The following is a 22,001-nucleotide window of genomic DNA, read 5'->3' as shown; positions in this document are numbered from 1 at the left end:
AAAAATATCCCAGATTTTCTTGGCGTCGAGCAGGTCGAGAAACTACGAAACGAACGTTTCAATAAATATTTTACTTTTCCAAGAAACTTTTCAAGATTTGATCTTTCCTTGCCTCTTGTCGCCATAGCTCCGAAGGGTTCTGAAACACAGAAAGAAAAGTTGCTGAGGTCAGTGGACGAGGTTTGACGGCACTGATCAAATTGCTACTATATTAAATAATGCAAGCAACTGAACGCATTGATGTCGAATGAATCCTGACCTCTAATTATCAGACATCTAAAGGTTCCTTTTGATTTCTGATAACTGGTATATTTCCGTTATTTAAGACTGCTGATATTTCAGTTACTGGTGATTGATGTGCATGTGCATGTCTGAAGACCTAAAAAAGAGAGAAAAAGATGAGCTTGCGCATCTGGCGCGGGATTTTTGGCGTGGGGTTTTTGGCGCGGGAGGCAAATATCGAGCGGCGAAGCCGCGCGGAAACGGAGGGACTCGATTTCAGCCCACTGCATCTATTTCAATTGAGAATAATTTTCCGAGCAAGAACATCTTATTCCGGCGGATTCTGGGAGAGCTTGCAAATATGTGAAAACAAAAAGATAGCGACGTTATGGTCGGAGTCGAAAGCTCGACGGAATCGCGGGAATGACTCTGTTTTCACCTGATTCTACCTACACCTGGTCTGTCCGTCCCGAACAACCGAAAAAACCTTCTCGAACTGATAAAGTCATCTTTTTTTGTTTATGAATGTGTGCAGAGAGGGAAGGTTGTGAATTTACCTGCGGTGCACATGAGGGTCTTCCGCTTTTCTCTCTGTATATTAAGTATCCAATAAACGTTCCCATAGAAATAGCGAAGATTCCAAACACAACACCCAGAGCGACAATTCCCTCTTGGCTGACACCGTTTGATTCAGGTACTTCGGTTCCAGCCGCTTCCTTTACACTGAAATCAAAGAAAAGGCGAGTAAGGCCATTGCTTACGCGGTAGGACCGAAAAAAGAACATAACCTTCTAAAGTAAATGCGCGGTACTTAAAACATGCTAGTAAAAGACAATTCATTTTCAAAATTACGTTATATGTCCTGACAAGAGACGATCCACAATTGCCGCTCAGAGCCATTTTCCCTCCCAACTGTCTTATTCAACAGTATAGGAGTCTTCTCTTGGCTGTAATCTTATTTAACGTTCAACCTTCTGCCAACAGAGCGCGTTTTGCCTGGTATTTCTATCTTACTCCCCCGAAGTCATGCATGGATCGTGGTCAGGGGCCGAGCGCCATGCCGGCCTCATAGCTCCTTCGGTCCGAACTCTTGGACCTGCGGGCTTAGCAATTCAGCCTCTGACTGCGAGAAAGGGCAATTAGCAAGCCACATATTGTTATTATTAAGGCTACTTGCTAAAATCTGACCAGTGATCTATTGATTTTTACCATCAATTTGGGGCGCACAATTCTGTAGACAGAATGAGATGAATGCAGTCCCTTCGCCGATCCTGGGCATACGTTCTTTTTTTCTTTATAAGAACGTTCTCATTGTTTCTGCAATTTGAGCCTGAAAACGTTCTTAACATGATCTTAAAGTTGTGTAGTATACTAAGTTTGACTATACACTGAGTGGTTCTTCAGTATATCATGCAGTAAGAAAACCACCCTATGAGTATTTGAGTTAATTGTCTTGTTAGACTACAGTTTTACATTCATTTTACTTTTATTCATGCTACTCAAAAAAAAAAAACGGGGAAAAATGAGAAAAAAAAAAGACGTTCTTCACTAACTCTCAGCTTGGGTATGTTCTTAGAATTTATTATATCTCTCAGATAGTACGCGCGCTGTAATTGGCTAAATTAGCGGGCCGTATTCTACAGTACGGCCCGCTGTACAGCCCGCTAAATTTAAAATTTCGACAAAGCATCATCTAGCGAGTTTTTCATGTCATTTCTGTTGCATAAACTTGTACTGAAAATTGTTTGAATCTTGCAAGCAACTATTTCAAACTTAACAGCCAAGAAGATTTAGTTTTTGGGATTTTGGCACGGCATTCTTTGTGGCAGTTGAACCTTCCACTTCACTTTGACTAGTTTCCTTGCCCGCGCGCCGGTTAACCTCAGAGATACAATAAATATCTTACTAACCTCGTTTTCTCGGTCCGTACTGTAAGTTACGGATCCTCGTTTTTTCCCGTTGATTTATGGCCCTCGCGCTTCGCGCTTGGGCCATACATCAACTGGAAAAAACTCGGTCCGTAACTTACAGTACGGACCTCGAACTCGGTTAGTAAGAGGTATGTACTTGAAATTTTTGTTCATCTCAGCAGCCTGAACGTTCTTACAAGAAAAAAGTATAGTCCAGAGAACGGTTGTTCGAAAGCCGATTAACTTAAGCCAGGATTAGCGTAAACTTTGGTTTCATTTTTTTCAACTTTTGAGTAAAAGTTTCTTTTGCTAATTTTTGTTTTTCAATATTGACTTCTTCTAATGTCAACTTTTGCAGAATATCAGCACTGACGGGACAAGTTTATTGAAGTAGAGAAATAAACTTCTTGGTTAATTTTTAATCTGGGATTAGCGTTAATCGGCTTTTGAACAACCAGACCCAAGGACATTGTCATACGGAACCCTTAAAACAGGCTGGAGAGTAATCAATGAACACTTCACAAACCTTGGTTGGTATGTACTGGGTGGAGCGACCAAGCTCCCCCCGGGCCATACGATCTTTTTCTTTATTCTCAGCCCTTGATCTGGGGAGGGGTCGTATGATCCAACGTTTATCCACGAGTCGCCATTTAAATTCACCACATCGTAAACAGCCGGTGCGTCTTGTTGGGGATCGAAGAACATCTTGCCACCGGTGGAGCTTTCAAATCCCGTATTCGCATCTTTCATTTTTCGCAGTTCAGCCATTACTTCTCTTTGTACTTCCGGACGGGGAGTATACTGAAAAAAGAAAAACAAGCTTTAGTTGACAGCAAGTTAACCATATCGTAAAGTAGCAAAACAATGAAATGGTCCGCACTTGACTCGATTTTTAAAATCATTGCCAAGTAGAGCTTAAAACACAATGCCGTTCGACACAAAAAATAATATTTTAAATTGGCTCCCTATTGTATTTTTTTTTGTCCTCTTAAATTTCAGAGCAGGGGGATTCTCGCGATGCTAAGCAGACTTCAGGACCCCGATGCAGGGCAACACAAGGCTGTGGCTAGTTAAAGGGGCCATGTCACGTTATTTTAGAGTGTTCAGAGGAAATCTTTAGTTTATCACGAGCTTAAAGCTCGGTAATGTGGAATTCCTTTACTGCTAAAATTATCGTTACATCACAAACAAGATGATTCTGAGAAAAAACGGCCTTTTTCCAGGCGAATTTCAAGATCACCCAAATGCAGTGCGTTTCAATCTTGGCCATTTGCGTCCATCCATCTTTCCTTTTGTTGTATTTCTTTTATGTTGTTCAATGGTTATTGAAATCTTTCGTTCTATTTCTTGGGCATTTTGGATGTCATGAAATTACATAATTTTGCGTGACATAGCCCCTTTAATATATTGCACAAAATGGTTTGTTCAGATTTTTGTCAGGTATCAGCGTCAAACATCATCCTTACCTTGTTAATTGTTCCCGCTTCATGAAGACTTGTCAGAGCGTGCGCATAAGCAAGAACGGAATCGTACACCTGCGCAACATATGCAGAGGCCTGGAAAGAGTACAGGAGTGAATTAATGTTTCCATTAAAACGAAACCTTATTATCATGTCACTGAACCGTCACCAACCTCTAGCGCTCTAGGAGAGTGGACGAGGCCTGGGAATGAGGTTGCGTCTTTCTCTTTCCAGATCTTTAGCAGTCTTTGATACAGAGGTCCTTCACCATTTTTGGGCCTGGTGCCTATCATCCCCTGCATGGCGCGCTGCAAGTTGGGAGATTCTGCAAACGGTGATGTTGTTGCTCCGTCCGTTCCGATCCAGGCCCATCCTTTGCCGGTCATGCCCTGGGAACGAGATTTGATGACATAAGGATCAGACGATGCAAATATTGTGGGAAATTAAGAGGTAAACCAAGTTGAGATTGTCCTCATTTAATAATTGGCTATTCAAGAACCAGACACGCATAATATCACTCACAACAAAAATTCCATAATCGAGGAACGAATTTGTAACGGACCTGTTCTATTGCTTCCTGAAATACTTTCTCGGAGTCATCAGTAGCCGCACTGACCAGGTTCACTGCGGATCCACTTTCCTTTATCTAAGATAAGAACGACTGGAATTTAGTCGCTTGTCATCAACATGAACAAATTACAACGCTAAGTTTATACATGCAGCTGGCATCTCCTCACAACAGGTTGAAAATGTGGCGCGGCCGGAATCAGTTCGAGTGTATCTCCAGATGTTAGATGAAGGAAACAACCTCTATTCCACAACGTTTCTCTGCCCGGGGCTTGGTGGGCGGCCTTTATCGCAAAAATACTTTTGACACTCAATTAACTGCTTTCTCGGGGCTGTGGCCTGTTTCTCAAAGGTCACGAAACTTTTCGGGCCTATTTCGGGTGCCACAATTCCCTTCATATCTTCGCAACGCCGAGGTTCTAAACCATCAAACTTCGCAATCCTCTTTGTTTTTCTTCCATCAAAAAACATGTTAAAGGATTAGCTTTTCAAACTAAGCAGATTGCAGTTTGACGACTGGCTTTTCGGGCCCGAAAGTCCCGAAGTTATCGGGACTTTCGAGAAACAGGCCCCCGGGCCACTAAATGGGGAAACTGTACCTCGACATGAAGTCAGCTCAACTCAAATCCAATCAAATGTTGGTTTTCGAGGAAAGGGGAAAACCCGAGTACCCTCAAAAACAGAAATTTCGTACCTCTTTCAGATTTTCCATGATACTCGCTTTGGTATGCGCCTCAAACCGCTGCTCGGTCGTAATGTCGACTCCACTTCGCCTCACTTCCATGGCAAACGTGAGAGCGAGGTCCTCGTTGTATGAGTCACTTGTAGTAATGGTGGAGACTTGAGACCATTTGTACCTTTGAACTAACTTAACCAGGGCTTGACCTTGGTAGACGTCTGACGCGCAGGTGCGAAAGAAGTTTGGATAGGTCTGTTTGTCCGACAGCTCCGCAGAAGTAGAGGCGTAAGACATTTGTGGAATGTTCTTAAGTTTAGTTGCTTTGGCGATGGCTATGGAGCATTCTGATCTGGCTTCTCCAATGATAAGATCTGTGTCATCAGGAAGGTTCTGCAAGATTGAGAAGAAAATCGTTGAACACATAGGAACGCAGTATTCTAGCGTGCATCAACCTTTTCTTCTTGTCAAAATTAAGACAAATGACATTAACATTTTGGCATTTGCTAATGCGTTGCACAAGACTAACTATTAAGTCTTGCCATTGCGACCGATGGAAGGAAACGGAAACGGGATGATCCATTTCGAAAAGGCGCCACAACGTTTATTTTTTTAACTGACGTCAAGGCAGCGCTGATGTAAAACTTCTCCTTGGTGTTCAAAAAGGACCTCGGCATTGTTGCGAGAGATAGCGATAGTAACTCATTGCTTATCTTACAAGTTATTTAAAAGATATCAAACGAGGCCGATAACGCGTGAACTGAAGGGTTTGACGAGTAGATTGTGGTTGGACTCTTCCTGGTTCGGCCTTTACGTTGCATAAACAACGGACTAAAGCTTATACCTCAGCAGCTTGTCGACAGGAGTCGGCGTCGTAGCCACCATTCGGAAGTACGTAAGTAAAAGCCACTTTGAAGGGACCTGAATTGACAAGCTCCACTGCGACTTTGAAGGCCGCTTGCCACTCCAGACCGAGGGTGTTCAATGGGCCAAGATCTTCATGAGTAGGGAAAAACGCTGCTATCTTGTAAGTTGGTCGACCTTTCTCAGGAATTAAAGTCACGCCGCCAGAAAATACTGGATCTCTTCTTAGTGTAATTTCCTTTGCGATAGAGTCGTACTGTCCAACAGTGATCCAACTGTCATCCTGAAGCGATAAAGAATATCCGCATTTACAAGAGGCATAGAACAATTCAGCTCTTTGCTTCTGAGGTTGCACTATAAATCGCTATTTGGTTATGAACAGTTCATGCGGCTAATATATCACAGAGCAATATACTTAAATCAAGTCTATCGAACGCTGAACCTTGCATGCTTAAAGCAACAGGCATAAAAATTCAGGTATTCTAGTAACAAAACTTCTACGCTTTACGTGAACACCCCGTATAAATGGTACAAAATCTAAGTTCACGGGTTTCTCAAGCCGCGGCTTATCCTGACCTGGGAGTTTATACTCGTATAAATAGTTCCTTTCGCGTATTATGTACGCCGCGGCCAGAGTAAGTCGCGGCTTATTTTCCCTCGTATAAACGGCCCTAATGTCTAACATGGCATGCTTTTACCATCCTGGCTTACCACTAGGTTCACAACATCATAAACTGCAGGAGGATCTTGATCTTGATTGAAATACATCCTGTTGTTTGTCCCAGTCGCACTAGGAAATCCTGAGCTGGGATCATTGTAAGTACGTAGCTTCTGGTAAAGATTGTCCCGTACAGTTTGCACGTCGGACGTTCGGCTGATGACTTTTTTGTTCACCAGGTCTGAGAGAGCCCAAGCTACGCCGTGAACTGCGTCAAACAACTGAGCGGTGAATGCAGCAGACGTTGGAGTAGACTGCAATTACAATTGAGACTTGGATTAATCAGAGATATACAGGAATATATATGCCAACCAAACGGACATGGAACTCTTGGGAATTCGAGTCCCAGATGGAGGAATGAGGGTTCAAATCCTTTCGGGGAATCGGATTTTTTTCTCAAATCCACATGGTTCTCATATTTCCCTGCGTCTAATCATCTATGAACTAGTTTAGCTAAATTGCAGAAATGCTGCCGAGGGGATGGGAGATGATCAGTTATGCTTGCGCGGAATTGAAGGGAGATTTTAACACGTCTTGAGCAGGGACAGTACAAAACGTGGACCCCCAACTGGACCTCATCTGGACCCCACTCGAGAGAAGAAAAGAAAACAACTGATGGTTTTCACAGAGACGTCGCCAAATTTCGTTTCGAAATACAGCATTTGTCAACTTGCGTAAATCCATCATACAAAGCTATTTGGTTAAAAAAAATTGTTTATCCCTACGAGTTTCAGCAGTTTGAGCCTTTCGAGTACATTAGGAGGATGCCTTCATACATACGCATTTCATTTCATGAGCGAAAAGTAAGCCGTTTCATGGCAAAGCGAACTCCTGGCCCTAGTTGTTCAAACGATGGATAGCGCTATTTGCCGGATAAATCACTATCCAGTGGATAAGTCATAGCGAAACCAATTGCGCTATCCATTGGATAGTGATTTATCCAGTGGATAGCGCTATCCACCTTTTGAACAACTGGGGCCTGGGGCCGGTTGCTATAAGTCTGGTTAGCGCTAACCGTTGGTTAAGAAGTATCAAAACCGATAGGTTAGCTGGTTAGCGCTATCCATGCTTCGAGCAACCAGGGCCAGATTTTTTCCGTTGAATACAGTTTTTGTCACGTTTCGCGACAGTGAAACTATCTATAGTTCGAGGACACGAGAAGCGAAATGAAAAACAGAGCAGGCTCCGATGATCATACCACACATCTTAATTCCTCCATTCGCACATAGACACAATTCCTTGCGTCTTTGACCACAATCCCTGCGTTTCGAAGAAAAGTGTGTTCTTCTCCCGATTAGAGACGGGTCATTAGAGAGTTGCCTCCTTCGTTCGCTTCAGGCTCACTCACTGCGACAGCAACAAAAATTATAGAGATTGCCCTAACTGATTTGAATCATTTCAAAATCTTTAGGAGTGTAACGCAGCCACGGATGAACAACAAAATACGTTAAGTTGATAGAGACTGAGAAAATAAAGATCATTTAGAATCAATTGGAATTTTCCATATAGGATAAACAACAAACTGGCAAGTTGACAGTGCTGGTGACTGAGGTCGAATGTTCCTTGATTTTTTTGCTAAGCCTCTATTTTCCCTAATTATTTTATACCGACTTGCGTAGTTTTAAAAGGTCAAAAAATACACGAAGATCGAGTGATTTGCATTTCGCTCGATTCTCCGCATATACTTAAACATTAATTTTCCGCGCTTAATGATCACTGCAGTGATCCTTTACGTAAACCAAACAACAATAAAAAAATTAACCTGTTTGCTGTGGACAATTCCAGGGTACGTTGTCGAATCTTTCTTCAGCCAATTCGCGAGAAATTTCAAGTAGACGCTTCCTTCTCCGTTCTTGGGCTGAGTTCCTATCATCCCTTTCATGGCTCGCTGTAAATCCCTCTGATGGCTGAAAGTGGACGAGGTTGCTCCGTCGGTCCCAATCCACACCCAGCCCTTGCCCGTCATACCTAGCTCTTTGATTTGTTGAAAGACAGTCTCGGCATCATGGCGGACCATGCTGATTAGGTGCACTTTAGAACCTGAAGCTTTGAGCTGAATTGCCGAGAATGGAAAAAAAAAAAAAAAACACCCACGTTCAAACAAAAATCTCTTCCTTGCCTTGAATTTTTGTTATTATATTTTTAAAACTCTTTTATCTTCGTCCTTCAATATAAAATAGTTACAACCCTTTAAATCAAGGCCACATTACTGATAACTTTCTCAGCGCTCTGCGTAGAGCTTCATATATTAAGTTGGAAACCCGGTCGTAAGTTAAATGACTGGAACCAACCATCAAATTTCTGCAAAGTGTTCCTCTAAGTCTTAGCAAGTGCTACCTATTGCTAGCAACGAGGTAAGTGTTAGAGTGTTAGCGTGGATAATTTACTTTACTTGAGAAATGGAGTTTGGGGGGGGGGGGGGACTTTGTGACGTTAAGTATCTTTATTCCAGTGGACGAGTGAAGTTGAAGTTGGCGAGAGGATCATTAAGGACCACGTTTCCATTCGAAAAATGTCGGCCTCTAAACCTTATGGGCATGCTCAGTACGGACACTTCGTATCGCCTATCAAAATCAAAGTGCATCTAATTGCGAGCATTTCTGGCCAAATCTGAGCTGAATAGCAATTGATGCGAAAAAAAATCGAGAGTGTAAGCAACGAAGAGGGCAACAAGCACAAAAACGTTTTTTCACTGATTTATGTCCTTGCTTTTAATTAAACTTAAATTTGGTTATTTCAAGTTTTTTCAACAGTGTACGAAAAACAACGCAGCACGATTACATTACTCCTCTTATTTTGATCAATAGAGCGTTTTAACGTATCGTCGCGGCGGCCATGTTGGTGTTCCAAAACAAAGAAATGGCGGCCATGATGGTGTACCACCAAACTGATCCTCCGGGAATTGAACTCTATTTTTATGCAAATACTTTCTTTTGTTTCAGTAATCTAAAATGGCCGCTGGTCACGTGAGTGACAACGCTCTATATTACTGAATTTTGTTTTTGGACCACTCAATCTCGGTTATCAGCTATTATTCCATTCACCCATGTTGGTGGATACGAGATTGGTAATAGCCACCGAACGTTGGCTATTTACCATCGCGTATCCAACGCGGGCAAACGGAATAATTGTTAAGTTTACCGTATGACCTTATATGGAAACTGATTGCGTCACGTGTTGCCAATCTGAAAAATTGCCAAGTGTCCAGGCGTTCAGAATTTAATGAAAAGTTAATAGAAAAGTTATTCCAATCGAGCTCGTTGGATGTTAGATTGGTTATAGCTAACTCGTTGGCTATTTACTATTTCAAATCAAACGCGTGCCATCGAATAATTGTTAAATATTTTTGTCTTGTGGCGTTATCGCTGCTATCGTCGCTCTTAAAACTTCTTATCATTTACATGACCTTGCGGAAGGAAAACGTTCGTGGATATTTGGCCAAAGTTTAACCTGGTACAACTTGGTAAAATCGTCAAAACCCACCACAAAATGGCGTGGAATTACCTGCTGAATCTTTGGTCTGACCGTCGCCGCACGCACATTGACATCGAACCTTTGTCTGCTGACCACATTGACCGGCACATCAGCCATGCCGGTGACTTCTCTTTCAAACATGTCTGCCAGTTCCTTGCCATAGATGTCGTTTGTAGCCACCGTACCCACCTCTGGTAACAAGTACTTTCGGAAGATAGCTGCAAGTGCCGAAGCCTGATGCACATCTGAAGGACAAGTTCTAAAGAAATATTTGTATTTTGTTTTATCCGAAAGTTGAGCAGCCGTCGAAGCATATGAGATCTGGGGAATCCTGTTGACTGTTGAGCCTGAAAAAGGGAAAAACAATTATCAATATTAAACACCATAAAAGCAATTTTTGAAAGTCTGTTGCACGGCAACATTCGACAATTAAAGTGAAATTGCTCGAGATCATTACAGTACCTGTTCCACGCATTTCAGTAATTCAAACACTCAATTTAACATGTTTACAGTTTTGCAGTGTTAATAACAACAACAACACTTTATTAACAGATAACCATTTACATGGAGTCATTTCCGCCCGCAAATAGCAGGTCAGTGGTAGTCGAGGCGGCCAAGGGTACAGCAGTCAGTTATAGATTAAAATTAAATAAATACAAAATGTATGTATAAATAAGTAAATAAAACGTAAATAGATAGCATACACGTGATCAGCCACTTCTAACAATTATAGGTAAATAAAACTGGGAACTAAATAAAGCTGCTTACACCATATAAATTAAACTGTGTATTTCACTATTTTATGAAGCAGAATTAATTGTTTTAAACAGGGAAACGAACCCCTCCATTGTAACCGTTGACAGAAAAAATCAAAGGAGAACTTTGAAGAAGTCGTGGATAAATTGCTTACAAAATGGGAGTTCTGATGGAATAAGTTGCTTTATGATCTTGTTAGGAAATCATGACTGAATTCGTGTTTGACTTTTATCTAAAAAGAATGTGTTTATCATTGGCTGGCTACATCAGGTCATTCTCAATGATCTGAAGGGTCCTTAACTATGTAAATAGCTACGAATGCCTCAGTTTGCGATGAGTAAAAACAAGGATTGTTTCCAACACTTTTCAACCTTTCACGAAATCTGGAACGGATCATGAAACATGCTGTATTTATCAAGTAAAGCTATGATCCTCGCAGTTATGGACGCAATTTTAGCAATTGCGTAGAGAAGCCCGAAATTGCAATTGCTCAAATTGCGTCCATAACTGCGAGGATCATAGCTTTACTTGATTTCATATCCGCAGTTCTGTATATGATTCATTTCATATATCATTTCGTTCTTGCTGTATTTAGTTGCATTTTATAGATGCAAAAGAGCCAAGTGAAAATAATCGCCAACCGGTGTTTTCAGCTCCTTTAAACTTTTTTACGAGGTTGTTAAAAACCTATGAAGTACCAGAGGATAGCCATTTAGCGAGGAAATAATGAATTCGTGATTGATTCTTATCGTAAAGAAATGCTTCACCGTTCAACTACAACAAGGTGATACCGAAAACATCTGAATATTTCTCAACTATCGAACCAGCAATGCGTGCCTGTTTTTCTGTTGTACTTTTGGCTGAACAAATAATCGCAAAATCGAAAAAGACATCGATTTCAGCGGCCGCCTGTGATCAAGTTACCTTGCGTGTTACTACCAAAGAAAGGATACATCTGTGACAAAATGACGGCAAGACACCGGGTTTTTGTTTTTATTAGTTAGTTTTTTCTTTCTTTCAAGGGTTATAAAGTTCGACAAGAAATGTGCGAATTAACACAAAAATCACAATCGTCTAACTCTCGAGGTTGACCATTGTTTCTGCAAAGTCAAAAATTCACTCTCCTAGACGACATTATTTATCACCAGGTAATTCTATCGTTTTGGAAATAGAAGCTGCTTTGTTATTCATCAGCGTCACAAATTCTTGCCGATTTTGGGGCTCGTCTGTTGAAATTCAAGCACGCTTCCAACAAACCTGTTTATTTTCGTGATTCATGCACGCGTAGCGGGCCTATTTGCAGCCACGGATTTACACTCACTCCTCACTCAACCTTACCACCCAGTGACATAGTGTGTAGAACACTTATAAAGTGCACTACCACACTACCACAAAAAAAGAACGTCCAGGAATCACCCTTGAACATCTACGAAATTTCGCATTATCCATAAATTAAGATCACCAAAAAAGATCATGTACCGCTTCATCACGAAGTTGAACAACCGTAAAATTGACTTTACCTTCGAATTATGCTTTGAAAATAACATCTAACAAGATTTTAGGATTGTATACACACCTAAAACATTAGCAGCAGCCACTGAGCATGAAGAACGATAAGCGCCAATAACCGCCACCACGCCGTCCTTCGCCAACTCTTCGGCAGCCGCCTTGCAAGACGCGTTGGAGTCAACTCCGCCATCTTGAATTCTAATGTCAAAATCAACCGATAGTGATAGATCCCTGTTCATCATCTCAACAGCAACGCGAAATGCTGATTCAAACTCTCGTCCGAGATCCGAGAGTCCCGCTAGGTCCGGGTGTATAGGTGCAATAAAGCCTATTCTAAACGTTGTTTTCCCTGGAAGGCCCTTGTCTGTTGGGGGGGTTTTGTGTTCCCCGGCCAAATGATGTCGGTATTCATTCTTTCAATGCCGACAGTTTTGCTCCACTTTCCGACCTTCTTTACGTCATTACCCTGAAAAAAAGAAAATAAGACTGGTTTTGTTTTCACAGACTATATTATTTACTATCTGTAGAAAAGAATGTGCTAAAGTTTGCGGGTTGTTTTTTCCCCTAGGATGCACAGATAATGTTGTCCTTCAATGTTGGAATGTTTTGAGAAACTTTAGAAACTTCACACCGTGTGAATACGGAAAAATTACTTCTCATCATGACATTTACCGGGTAAATTCATTACAATAGCGAGAATTCACCATTTCAACAATTTCAGTCCTTGCAGTATGGAGGAAGAATTGTCACTTGAACGTGACTTAATGATCGAGCTCACACGAGTCTGCTATAGCTCAATGGTAGAGGATCCGAACTCGTAATCACTAAGCGACAAGTCGCTCCGTGTGTACTACTTGCAAACCAAATCGCTGCGACACGACGCCTGTTCGGTGCACACGCAGTGATCTCGTATGACGGGGAATGTGAACTAGTTTTCTAATTCAATACTTGTTGCCAGAAGTGCACACACGGTGCGACAACGCTACTCTCGCTAATTTTGTCGCTGCGAACAGTCGCACGAACTGGTTTGAATTCGTGCAACTGAACGCAGCGACAAAATTCTGCAGCAGCGACAATAATTTTCGCAAAATTAACCATGTCACACGAGGCGAATTGTTGCGGGAGCTTGTCCCCACGACTTATCGCCTCGTGTTCCTCGGCCTTAAATCGTAAGTTCGACTCGTGCGATGGAGCACTCGGAATTTTTTCCGATTATTCCCGCAGAGCCCCCATCGAAAAATAACTCTCATCATAACTTTACACCGTGATTTGGCACAACATTGCGATAGAAAACAACGAAGGAAATACAAAATCAATTGCCCTGAAGTTTTGTTACAAGAAAACAAGGTGATAAGAGAAAGAAGGGCCAAATAGAAATTAATGGTCGCCGAAAAGGCTTTGCCCCTTCGTACTTCACCAAGACATCATTTTCGCGACGTCTTACCTGAAGATTGCCGATTTCGTACCAAGGAGACTCGAAGTATGTATGTGGACCTGTTGATTGCAAGAACAGAGAGAGTATCTTAGCACTTGTTAAAAAAAAAGTGTTGTAACGACCTCTTTGAATGAAAAGGTTCGATTTCACTTCTGTTAAATGGAAGTAACGTCTTTCTCAATTATCGCTCATTTGAGAGAAGTTCACATACACACCTTGAGCGCCGACAAATTCATTCTTCTTGACGTTGAATTCCTTTAATTCGTCTAAAACCAAGTTTCGTAATGTGGATGGCGGGTCATACTGCAATGAGAAAACAAAAAGGTTTGAAATTCTGGGTAATTCGCACACAGTTCACTCTGTGTCTGAAACTTGAAAATTTCTGCCCAGTGCTATAATCAACCTACCCCTGTTATCTTGCCTTCTCTTTCTAATTTGTCGAATGCCAGGTAATAAGCATATACTGCATCGTAAACTTGTGGAACATAGGATGACGTCAATGGCAACTGAAATAATAATAAACGATGAAATGATATATGAATGGATCATATATGAACTGCGGATGTGAAATCAAATGAAGCTATGATCCTCGCAGCTATGAACGCAATTTTTGCAATTGGGTAAAGAAGCCTGAAAAATTCAGGACTTCAACGGGGTTTGAACCCGTGACCTCGCGATACCGGTGCGACGCTCTAACCAACTGAGCTATGAAGCCACTGACGGTGGGAGCTGGTCATTTGTGGGTTCCAATGTTCCCGTGAGGAATTAATCAACGATGAAATGATATATGAAATGGATCATATACGAACTGCGGATATGAAATCAAATGAAGCTACGATCCTCGCAGTTATGAACGCAATTTTTGCAATTGTGTAAAGAAGCCTGAAAAATTCAGGACTTTAACGGTGTTTGAATAATAATAAAAATAATATCTAATTAATAAGAGAAGTGAATTGACATGAAAAGTACATGAGCCCCTTTGAACCCTAAGAATCGCACATCTCTTCAACTTTTGTGGTGTTGTTCTGTGATCAACTTTTACAACGGCTCCAAGACTGCAATTAAAACTAAATTATAAAATTTGTTCTGCAACGCAACCACGTACTGTCTTCAGATTTTACGGATGCCAAAGATGAAAATGGATTACTGGTTAATTCTGAAAACAATTTTCAGCAAACAAGGCAACTTACATGTGTATAAACGATTCCTGGATATTGATCTTGGATGCTCTTCTTGTAAAGCCACCTAACTATTATGTTGAGACTCTTCCGACCAATTCCTCCTATAAGACAACAAAAAAAGGTCGACATAAACAAACGTTTTGGGAAAATTGCTCGATTTCTTTCATTTTCCAGATATCTCCAGGATTGACCCAATTTTTTTTTTAAGTTTGATTTTCCTTTTACTCTCGCACAGAAATATACATAGCAACTTCCTCTGCTCGCATATAGCTCAGCTAGTCGAGGCGGGCAGAGAACACTAGAACATAAAGTAATTCAATAGGAGGAGATTAAGAAAAAACAGAAAAGGAAAGGAAAGAAAAAGAAAAAGAAAGATAGATATATCCTAACTTTCAATAAGCGTCACGAAGTGTTCCCTTGAAACGACACAAAAAGTGTCCCCCGAATGCTGCTCAAGGAGTCAGAATAAACAGTTGCATTTACCCAAAGCTAAACATAACGCTAACCTTTACCCTGACCTTATTGTTGGAAATAGGTAAGAAATGCTTAGACTTAAAGGGACACTGTTCGTGTTGGATGTTAAAATTAGACGTGCATCTAATTTCTTGCATTTCTGAACATAAGACTCATTTCCTTCGACGCTTTTCTATCTGAATTATGTCAACTAATCAATGTTGGAAGTCTGGAAGTAATAAGAACTGAACGGAAACTACTTTACAAATTACTCCTGGTTAACATAGCTATCGTCCCATTTTCCTTTTAAAGTGTCTTTAACTAAAACGATAACCGGTGGAAATGAACACTGAATATTGTTTGTAAATGTAATGCAACACTTCTGCTGGTGTCGTAAGAATTCTACTTCCTTTTTGTGACAATTTCATTGCAAACACATTTTCATCGACACGCACCTTTGGGTAGAATACCCACACTTCCTTGCATGGCTTGGGCAGCTTTGGTCATATTGGAGGGAGGGGTGGCTAAAACACCATCGCTGCCAATCCACACCCAGCCTTGTCCAGTCATACCCTGTAAAACAATGAAACAACTACTTCAGCACAAAGTTTGTCATTACCAAATAAATGTGCTACCAAAATAATGAAATATACACGATGGCTTTTTTTCATCAGTCGCGCAAAACAATTTTCATCCACTTTTTGGGTCAGTTGAATGTTTCGCGGAAAAGAACGTTCATTCTTGAACTTACAAATTATGGAAGAAATAACAATTTTCTTTTCTTTCTTAAATGTCGTTTAGCCGTCTTTTAAAGTATCTTTTAAAAGGCTAGCACTTAAACTTTCAAGGGTTATTCGAAAACAAAGCTTCACTAGGGCCACTGTAAGTACACTTTTCCTTACCTTGGATTTCGCAGTTTCAAAGATTGCCCGGGCATCCTCAGGCAACGCAAACACAAGGTTTACTCTTGTTTGGGCATCTTTTATCTGAGATTCAAGCAACGAGGTTTAAAAGGCACTCCAAAAATTTACGTCTCACAGTATCTCAAATCTCACTTAGCAAGGTTTCCTCATTTTGTGACCTCTTCAAGAAAATTATAGCCTTTGGTCGAAGGGAGGGAAAGGTAGTGGCTGAAAAGTGGGTCAACTGTTAAGCAAGTGTTGAAAGAGGGTCTCCTATTGTGTTACCATTGTTAGTGATAGTAACGTCTGATCAAGTAGTTCTAAGTCCGGGGTATATTCCTGACAAAAGAAGAAAATTTAGAAACGTATCGGGAGAGATGGGGCGATAGGCGTGTTGAAGTCTGAATGGGAATCATCTTCGCTTCCAGTCGCTGATAAGTTTGGGTTTGTAAATTGATACTGTTTGAATCTCAGCAATGATGCAATTTTAAAACCATTCAAGACATTTGAGGGTGGCAACAAACTTTTTTGAAAAGTAATCAAACTTAAACAAACAACAATTAGCTAGAAAAACAGTAATTTTTTGAAGTGTAAACGTTTCAGAGCCGCACCTCCTGTGCTGAAAAAAGCTCTTGTTGACTCAACAAAAATGCCTTTCATGCCATTGGCGTATACTTTCAGATATGAACAATCGTTTAGTAATGCAAACAAATTGGAAGCTAAAATCTTACCATTTGCATTTTGCTGTCCAAAACCTCCGGACTCACTGCACCAGTGAGTCTGGAAGACGCGAAGATTCGGATGCCCTGTAGACGGGCTTCCCGTTCAAAATTCTCGGCTAGGCTCCTTGCGTAGCTATCCGACGTGGCAATGGTGCTAACCTGTAAGGAAAAAGAGAGGACAAACCGCGTAAAGGAAATTGAAGAATGTCTTTAAAAATGGTCAACAGCGACTCAAGCATTTCCTGAGGGGGTGTTCGTGGGAAGCAAATCCCAAGGCAGACCGGTCATATGCTTAATTCGTATGTTAAGGGGCCATTGAGAATAGGAGCCAAAATCTCGTAACTCACGCCCTTAGGTACGATCCCAAACGAGATCTTTTTCAATTTGATCCTTTCAAATTAAGAAAAATCTTTTTTTTTTTTTCAAATGTTGTACGTAACTTCAAATAAGGGAATCGAAAACTAATCGAATCCACAATTTGTTTACAAGAACTAGAGATGTGTGATGTAATAGGTAGACCTAGTCCCATTTGTTCAAAAGGTGGATAACGCTATCCACCGGATAAATCACTATCCAATGGATAGTGCAATTGATTTCGCTATTACTTATCCACTGGATAGTGATTTATCAGGCGGATAGCGCTATCCATCGTTTGAACAACTGGGGCCCGATCTCGTTTGGAAAACGGAAAAAGAGAACATTAATCTACAAAACCTATATGACGGAGTATCAGAGTTTGTGAAAGAACCAATTAACAGGGCTTTCCCGGCGATCATCAGAAATTTGAAAATCTTTAAAAATGCCTGATTTACTTTCCTAAATAAGGTTGCGTTTTAGGGTCCGTTTTAACTTGTTTGGAGCTGTGCCGCCCTTTTATGCAACAACTCTTTGATCGAAAAAACATAAATGTTTTGATGCCAGTCTTGCCGGAGAGATTTTTAAATCTGGATCACTCAAAAATACATCGATCAAAATGCCCAATGAGTTCCTGATTATGCTATTATGAAAAAAGAATGAGATTAAATGAGGTGAGGAGCTTTAACTTTTGGCGAGCAGTGGAAGAGCAAACTATTTAAGCGGGTTGTCCCCGTCAAGTGTAAGGATGAATGATTCAATACAACAACCTAAAAATCTGCGAGCCATATTCTTTCATTTTGTCTTCTTAATTTGAAATCCTTTATTTTTCTACAGTAGATCTGTTAACATTGCATGACATCATTATGTTGCACAACCGTTGCAAAATTCGTCATATAAAGAATGCTAGTCGTACGTAAAGGCTTCAATACTTACTCTTCTCCAGTTAAAGTGATTGACTAGCTCTGCCAGTGCTATGGCTTGATACGTATCAACGGCACAAGTCCTAAAAAATCGAGGATATTTCTTCTTGTTGGAGAGCTCCACTGCAGTGGATGCGTATGATACCTGAGTCATAGTTGGGGCTACGACAAAGACAACAATATGGAGTCAGGTTTTTCACTGTCAAACTCAAGAACTAGAATCCACTGAAATAAAGAACTTGAAATAAGGCTTACATCTGAATATAAAGCAAAGAAAACCAATCATTCTCTTATCAAAGGGATGCAAAAGACCTTTCTTTCAAGTTAACTGCCAAATTAAGGATCTTCTTATTTAAATGAACACAAAACAAGCTGAAAAAACAGAAGGTGCGAGTATCCCACACAAGTTTGTATACTTAGTATGCGATAAAACGAACTTATCTTGACGCAAATAAAATCTTAGAAAACGCTACACTCGTAATTTAAATTATGACTTCGATGAAATATGGATGAATGGACAAATAGTAACATAACTAAAGATTCCTCATCGAAAACATTTATCTGTGTACACACAAAAAAGAGTCTTCGTGATTCTCGCGTGGTGTTGCCACTTTTCAAGCGATGGTCACTCAGTTTACAAAGTCTCTTAGTCTTGAAGCAAGCTATATTAATTCTTAATGTTCAGCTTTGTTATCAATACGAACAGGGTTCTGTAAAGTGTTTGTCAGAGTAAGCCAAGGCGTAATGTCGTAATTATCACGCAGAAATGGTCAAAGTTTGAAATCAGTCAAACGCTTCATCTTCAAATATTATGAAGGCAAGATGTTATAAAGCTTTCTAATAGTGCCATTTGAATTATATCATCTTTACAAATGGTTTTCACACACATATCCAAAACACCTCGGGTTTTGAGACTTGTGAATGCAAGAGGTGAGTTTGGCTTAATTTCATAACGCCAAACAGACCTCATGCTGTTACATTCAAACTACATTCCTCTGAAAGCGAAAAGCGTTTGCCCAAAACTGTGTACATTTAGCTTTATAAGAAGTTTTGTAAGTTCTTGCTTTTTCCGTTTGCCAAAAGTATCCGACCCTTTTTAAAGTAAACTTCATTGGAGTAGCTTATCGAGGAATGATCTTTCTTGTAGGACTTCGCACCGCCGAAACTACGAAGCTCGCTCGGCTTTTGAACTTGCCAATTATCCTTCAATTACATTCTGCTCAGTGAAAGCGGCTGTTCTACACTTAACTGTTCTTTCGTATTCACTTTTAATTCTCTATGAAATGAGTAACCAAGAAGGCCGAGCAATTAAAAAAAAACAAAAGATGGTAATTAAGAAATGATTGTGCTAAAAATTTCCGTGGCCATTGTCACAAAACCATTAAACGCTGAAAGTTTCAAGAAATGATAAAAATAACTAGTTTATGATATCGAGGTTAAAATTAGATTTTTATCCAAGACAGTTAAAGTAGAAGAATTTGTAAGACTACGGCGAGAGAACGATCTTATCAAAATACTTTTAAGTTGTTAAGATCATCAGAACATCGCATGTTAGCAAAATGGAATAAATCATAGTAAATCAAATTGACTGCCAAAAGTAACATTTTTCCGTGTTCTATTGCTGGATTTCATTCTACTTACCATTGTCCCTGAAATATTGATGAGATGCTTTAGAACAAGAAGAGCGCATAGCTCCCACAACACCCACAATGTCCGAATCCGCAGCGAGCTCTTGAGCTGCGATTTTACACGTAGTGCTTGGGTTGGAGCCTCCATCTTTGATCATGCCTGCAATAAAGACGCGACTCTTGAGTTCCTCGCGTTCTTTATAAATTAAACTTCCTAAGTGACCACCCGTAAAAGTAAAACCAAGGAATAAGTACAAGAAACAATGTCTTTTGCTCTCTCCATCCCGTTGAAAAATGTTGTTTGGATGATGATTTCGATGATGATTGTATTTCATCGTTTTCTTTAGATGTTTGGATGTTGAATTCTATCAAGATTATAATCTTACCAATAATTTTGCCGTGAAAGAGTACAAATAATAAGTATGAACTGAATCCCAAAATTACGCTGCCTTAAAAGTTCTCTTAATAACACAAGCAAAAAGTTGACACCAATAGCATGCAACCGCGATTAACGAAGGAATGACATAGATGAGAAGGCAAAACGGAAAACGTTTTGAACGTAGTTTGCGCTGTCGAATTTTGTCAAATTTTTGGCCAGAGGCGAGCACATTTTAAAACCTCAATTGCGAGAAAATTTTAAACTTTCAAGAGAAATCTGGCTTGTCAGTTTCCCGTCCTTACAACTTACGTCTTACTTCAGGGCTGTAAATCAATTTGGTTAATGAGGAAAAAATACTTAGCCAGCATTGCAATACAGCTCGTCAACACTTGTGAGCCTGTGCTCTATAACTTTGCTCTAAACTAAGAAATATCTTTAAATTTATATCAATATTTTTAGAAATAGTGATGCAATGACATATCGAAAGAAAAAGTATAAAAAGTCGTGTCGGAAAATTCCGCAAAGCACTGCCAGAAAGAGTTGCGAAAATTCAACAAGCAATTCACCTTTGGAGACGGTTGATCATGAAAACTTTAACTGAATTATCTGAAAAGTTAATCGAGTTATCACCAAACGTGTTGATTGTTAACTTGAAAACGCGTATACGGTAAAATTATCAACGAAGTTACCATTTTACCCCCGTTTCATGACTTTCCATATCTGATAAGAAACAATTTTTAACAGTATGGTGTCGTGATTTAAGTACAGCAAGTTATGGTATAGATAGTTGCGGGTGGAGCGGTGTGCTTTAATTCCTTGAAGTTTGAATTCGTTTAAAAGCTTATAGTATTCATTCAAGGAAAGAACCAATGCAAACAGGCACGAAGACCTACTATTTGTGGCCACAAACACCGGCTCATCATTGACCCTTCCAAATCAAACCCATTCAAGTCGAATCTCAATTTACACTGGCAAAAGGTGGCCCTCTACATTATAAGACAATAAACCCTCACTTTTGAAATCCGTGGAGAACTGTATTTTGCTTCCATTCTTGGCAGCCTCATCGTTGATGATTTCAATGGCAAGTTTGAATGCCGAACTCTGAAAGATGAACACAACGAGAGCTTAGGTCGCCCTGCCTCAATGTTAGTAACAACTCTATTTTTGTCCATGGAAAATCAATCAAGGAAAATTACAATAAAAACTTACCAATTCATTGCCTAAGGACCCTGTAGCTCCTAAAGACTTGTCTAACGCTCCAATGAAGCCTAGCTTCACAGTAATGTTCTTTGCCTCGATGGGTTCTGGAAACAAAATGGAGGATATTGAGTGTCGAGAATTGACCAAATGGTCGAGACCATCCAAGCCTAGTTTCAGGATAGGTAAAAGAGATCCCGTCGACAAGGGACTTTGAAGAAGTAGAAGGGAGATAAAACTCAATGTCCAAGAGTTCATGACGATTACTAAATGAGACATTAGAAAAGGTAGGTCTATCAAATTATTTAGCGGCATGAAGATATCAAATTTCAACAAAAACAATAGAACGGTTTTAGATCATTCCAGAGTCCTCTAGAATCCCTTGGTTCAGAGAGCATGCGAAAAGTTTGGTCAACGTTTCCTTTAACAAATAAAAACAAGAACAATGCTAAGAAAGATTTTTAAGGTTTTCACTTCCTGAAATGCCCCGGCACATCTGTTATCTGGGCGCCCAAGCATCCATTCACAGTTTCAAACACTTCCTTTCATTGCTAAAGTGGAAATTGTGGGTCCACTCTTTGTAAATACACATCTTAAAATTGTTGGAGCAAAGGCTCATATCATAACTCAAGTGCTTCAGAAGGAAAGAAATTCCATCGAAAACAACTTTG

General features: G+C 40.2%; 1 protein-coding gene across 1 annotated transcript in view; it reads right to left on the bottom strand.

The window, feature by feature from the left end:
• The window catches only part of LOC138028860 (uncharacterized), a 31,787-nt gene continuing 9,786 nt past the window's right edge, over positions 1 to 22,001 (bottom strand). The window contains 25 exon segments of the mRNA XM_068876484.1: positions 1 to 139; positions 260 to 379; positions 780 to 945; positions 2,659 to 2,933; positions 3,599 to 3,688; positions 3,766 to 3,981; positions 4,155 to 4,238; positions 4,854 to 5,228; positions 5,680 to 5,982; positions 6,411 to 6,671; positions 8,180 to 8,470; positions 9,922 to 10,238; positions 12,224 to 12,532; positions 12,535 to 12,622; positions 13,601 to 13,650; positions 13,807 to 13,894; positions 13,999 to 14,097; positions 14,782 to 14,873; positions 15,681 to 15,798; positions 16,128 to 16,211; positions 16,859 to 17,008; positions 18,140 to 18,288; positions 19,768 to 19,914; positions 21,147 to 21,234; positions 21,343 to 21,437. Of these exon segments, the coding sequence (XP_068732585.1) occupies positions 269 to 379; positions 780 to 945; positions 2,659 to 2,933; positions 3,599 to 3,688; positions 3,766 to 3,981; positions 4,155 to 4,238; positions 4,854 to 5,228; positions 5,680 to 5,982; positions 6,411 to 6,671; positions 8,180 to 8,470; positions 9,922 to 10,238; positions 12,224 to 12,532; positions 12,535 to 12,622; positions 13,601 to 13,650; positions 13,807 to 13,894; positions 13,999 to 14,097; positions 14,782 to 14,873; positions 15,681 to 15,798; positions 16,128 to 16,211; positions 16,859 to 17,008; positions 18,140 to 18,288; positions 19,768 to 19,914; positions 21,147 to 21,234; positions 21,343 to 21,437 (4,046 nt within the window). The 3' untranslated portion in view covers positions 1 to 139; positions 260 to 268.

The sequence above is a fragment of the Montipora capricornis genome, chromosome 2 (genome assembly GCF_036669925.1).
Source record: "Montipora capricornis isolate CH-2021 chromosome 2, ASM3666992v2, whole genome shotgun sequence".
Taxonomy (NCBI): domain Eukaryota; kingdom Metazoa; phylum Cnidaria; class Anthozoa; order Scleractinia; family Acroporidae; genus Montipora; species Montipora capricornis.
This window is presented reverse-complemented; position numbering and strand designations above follow the sequence as displayed.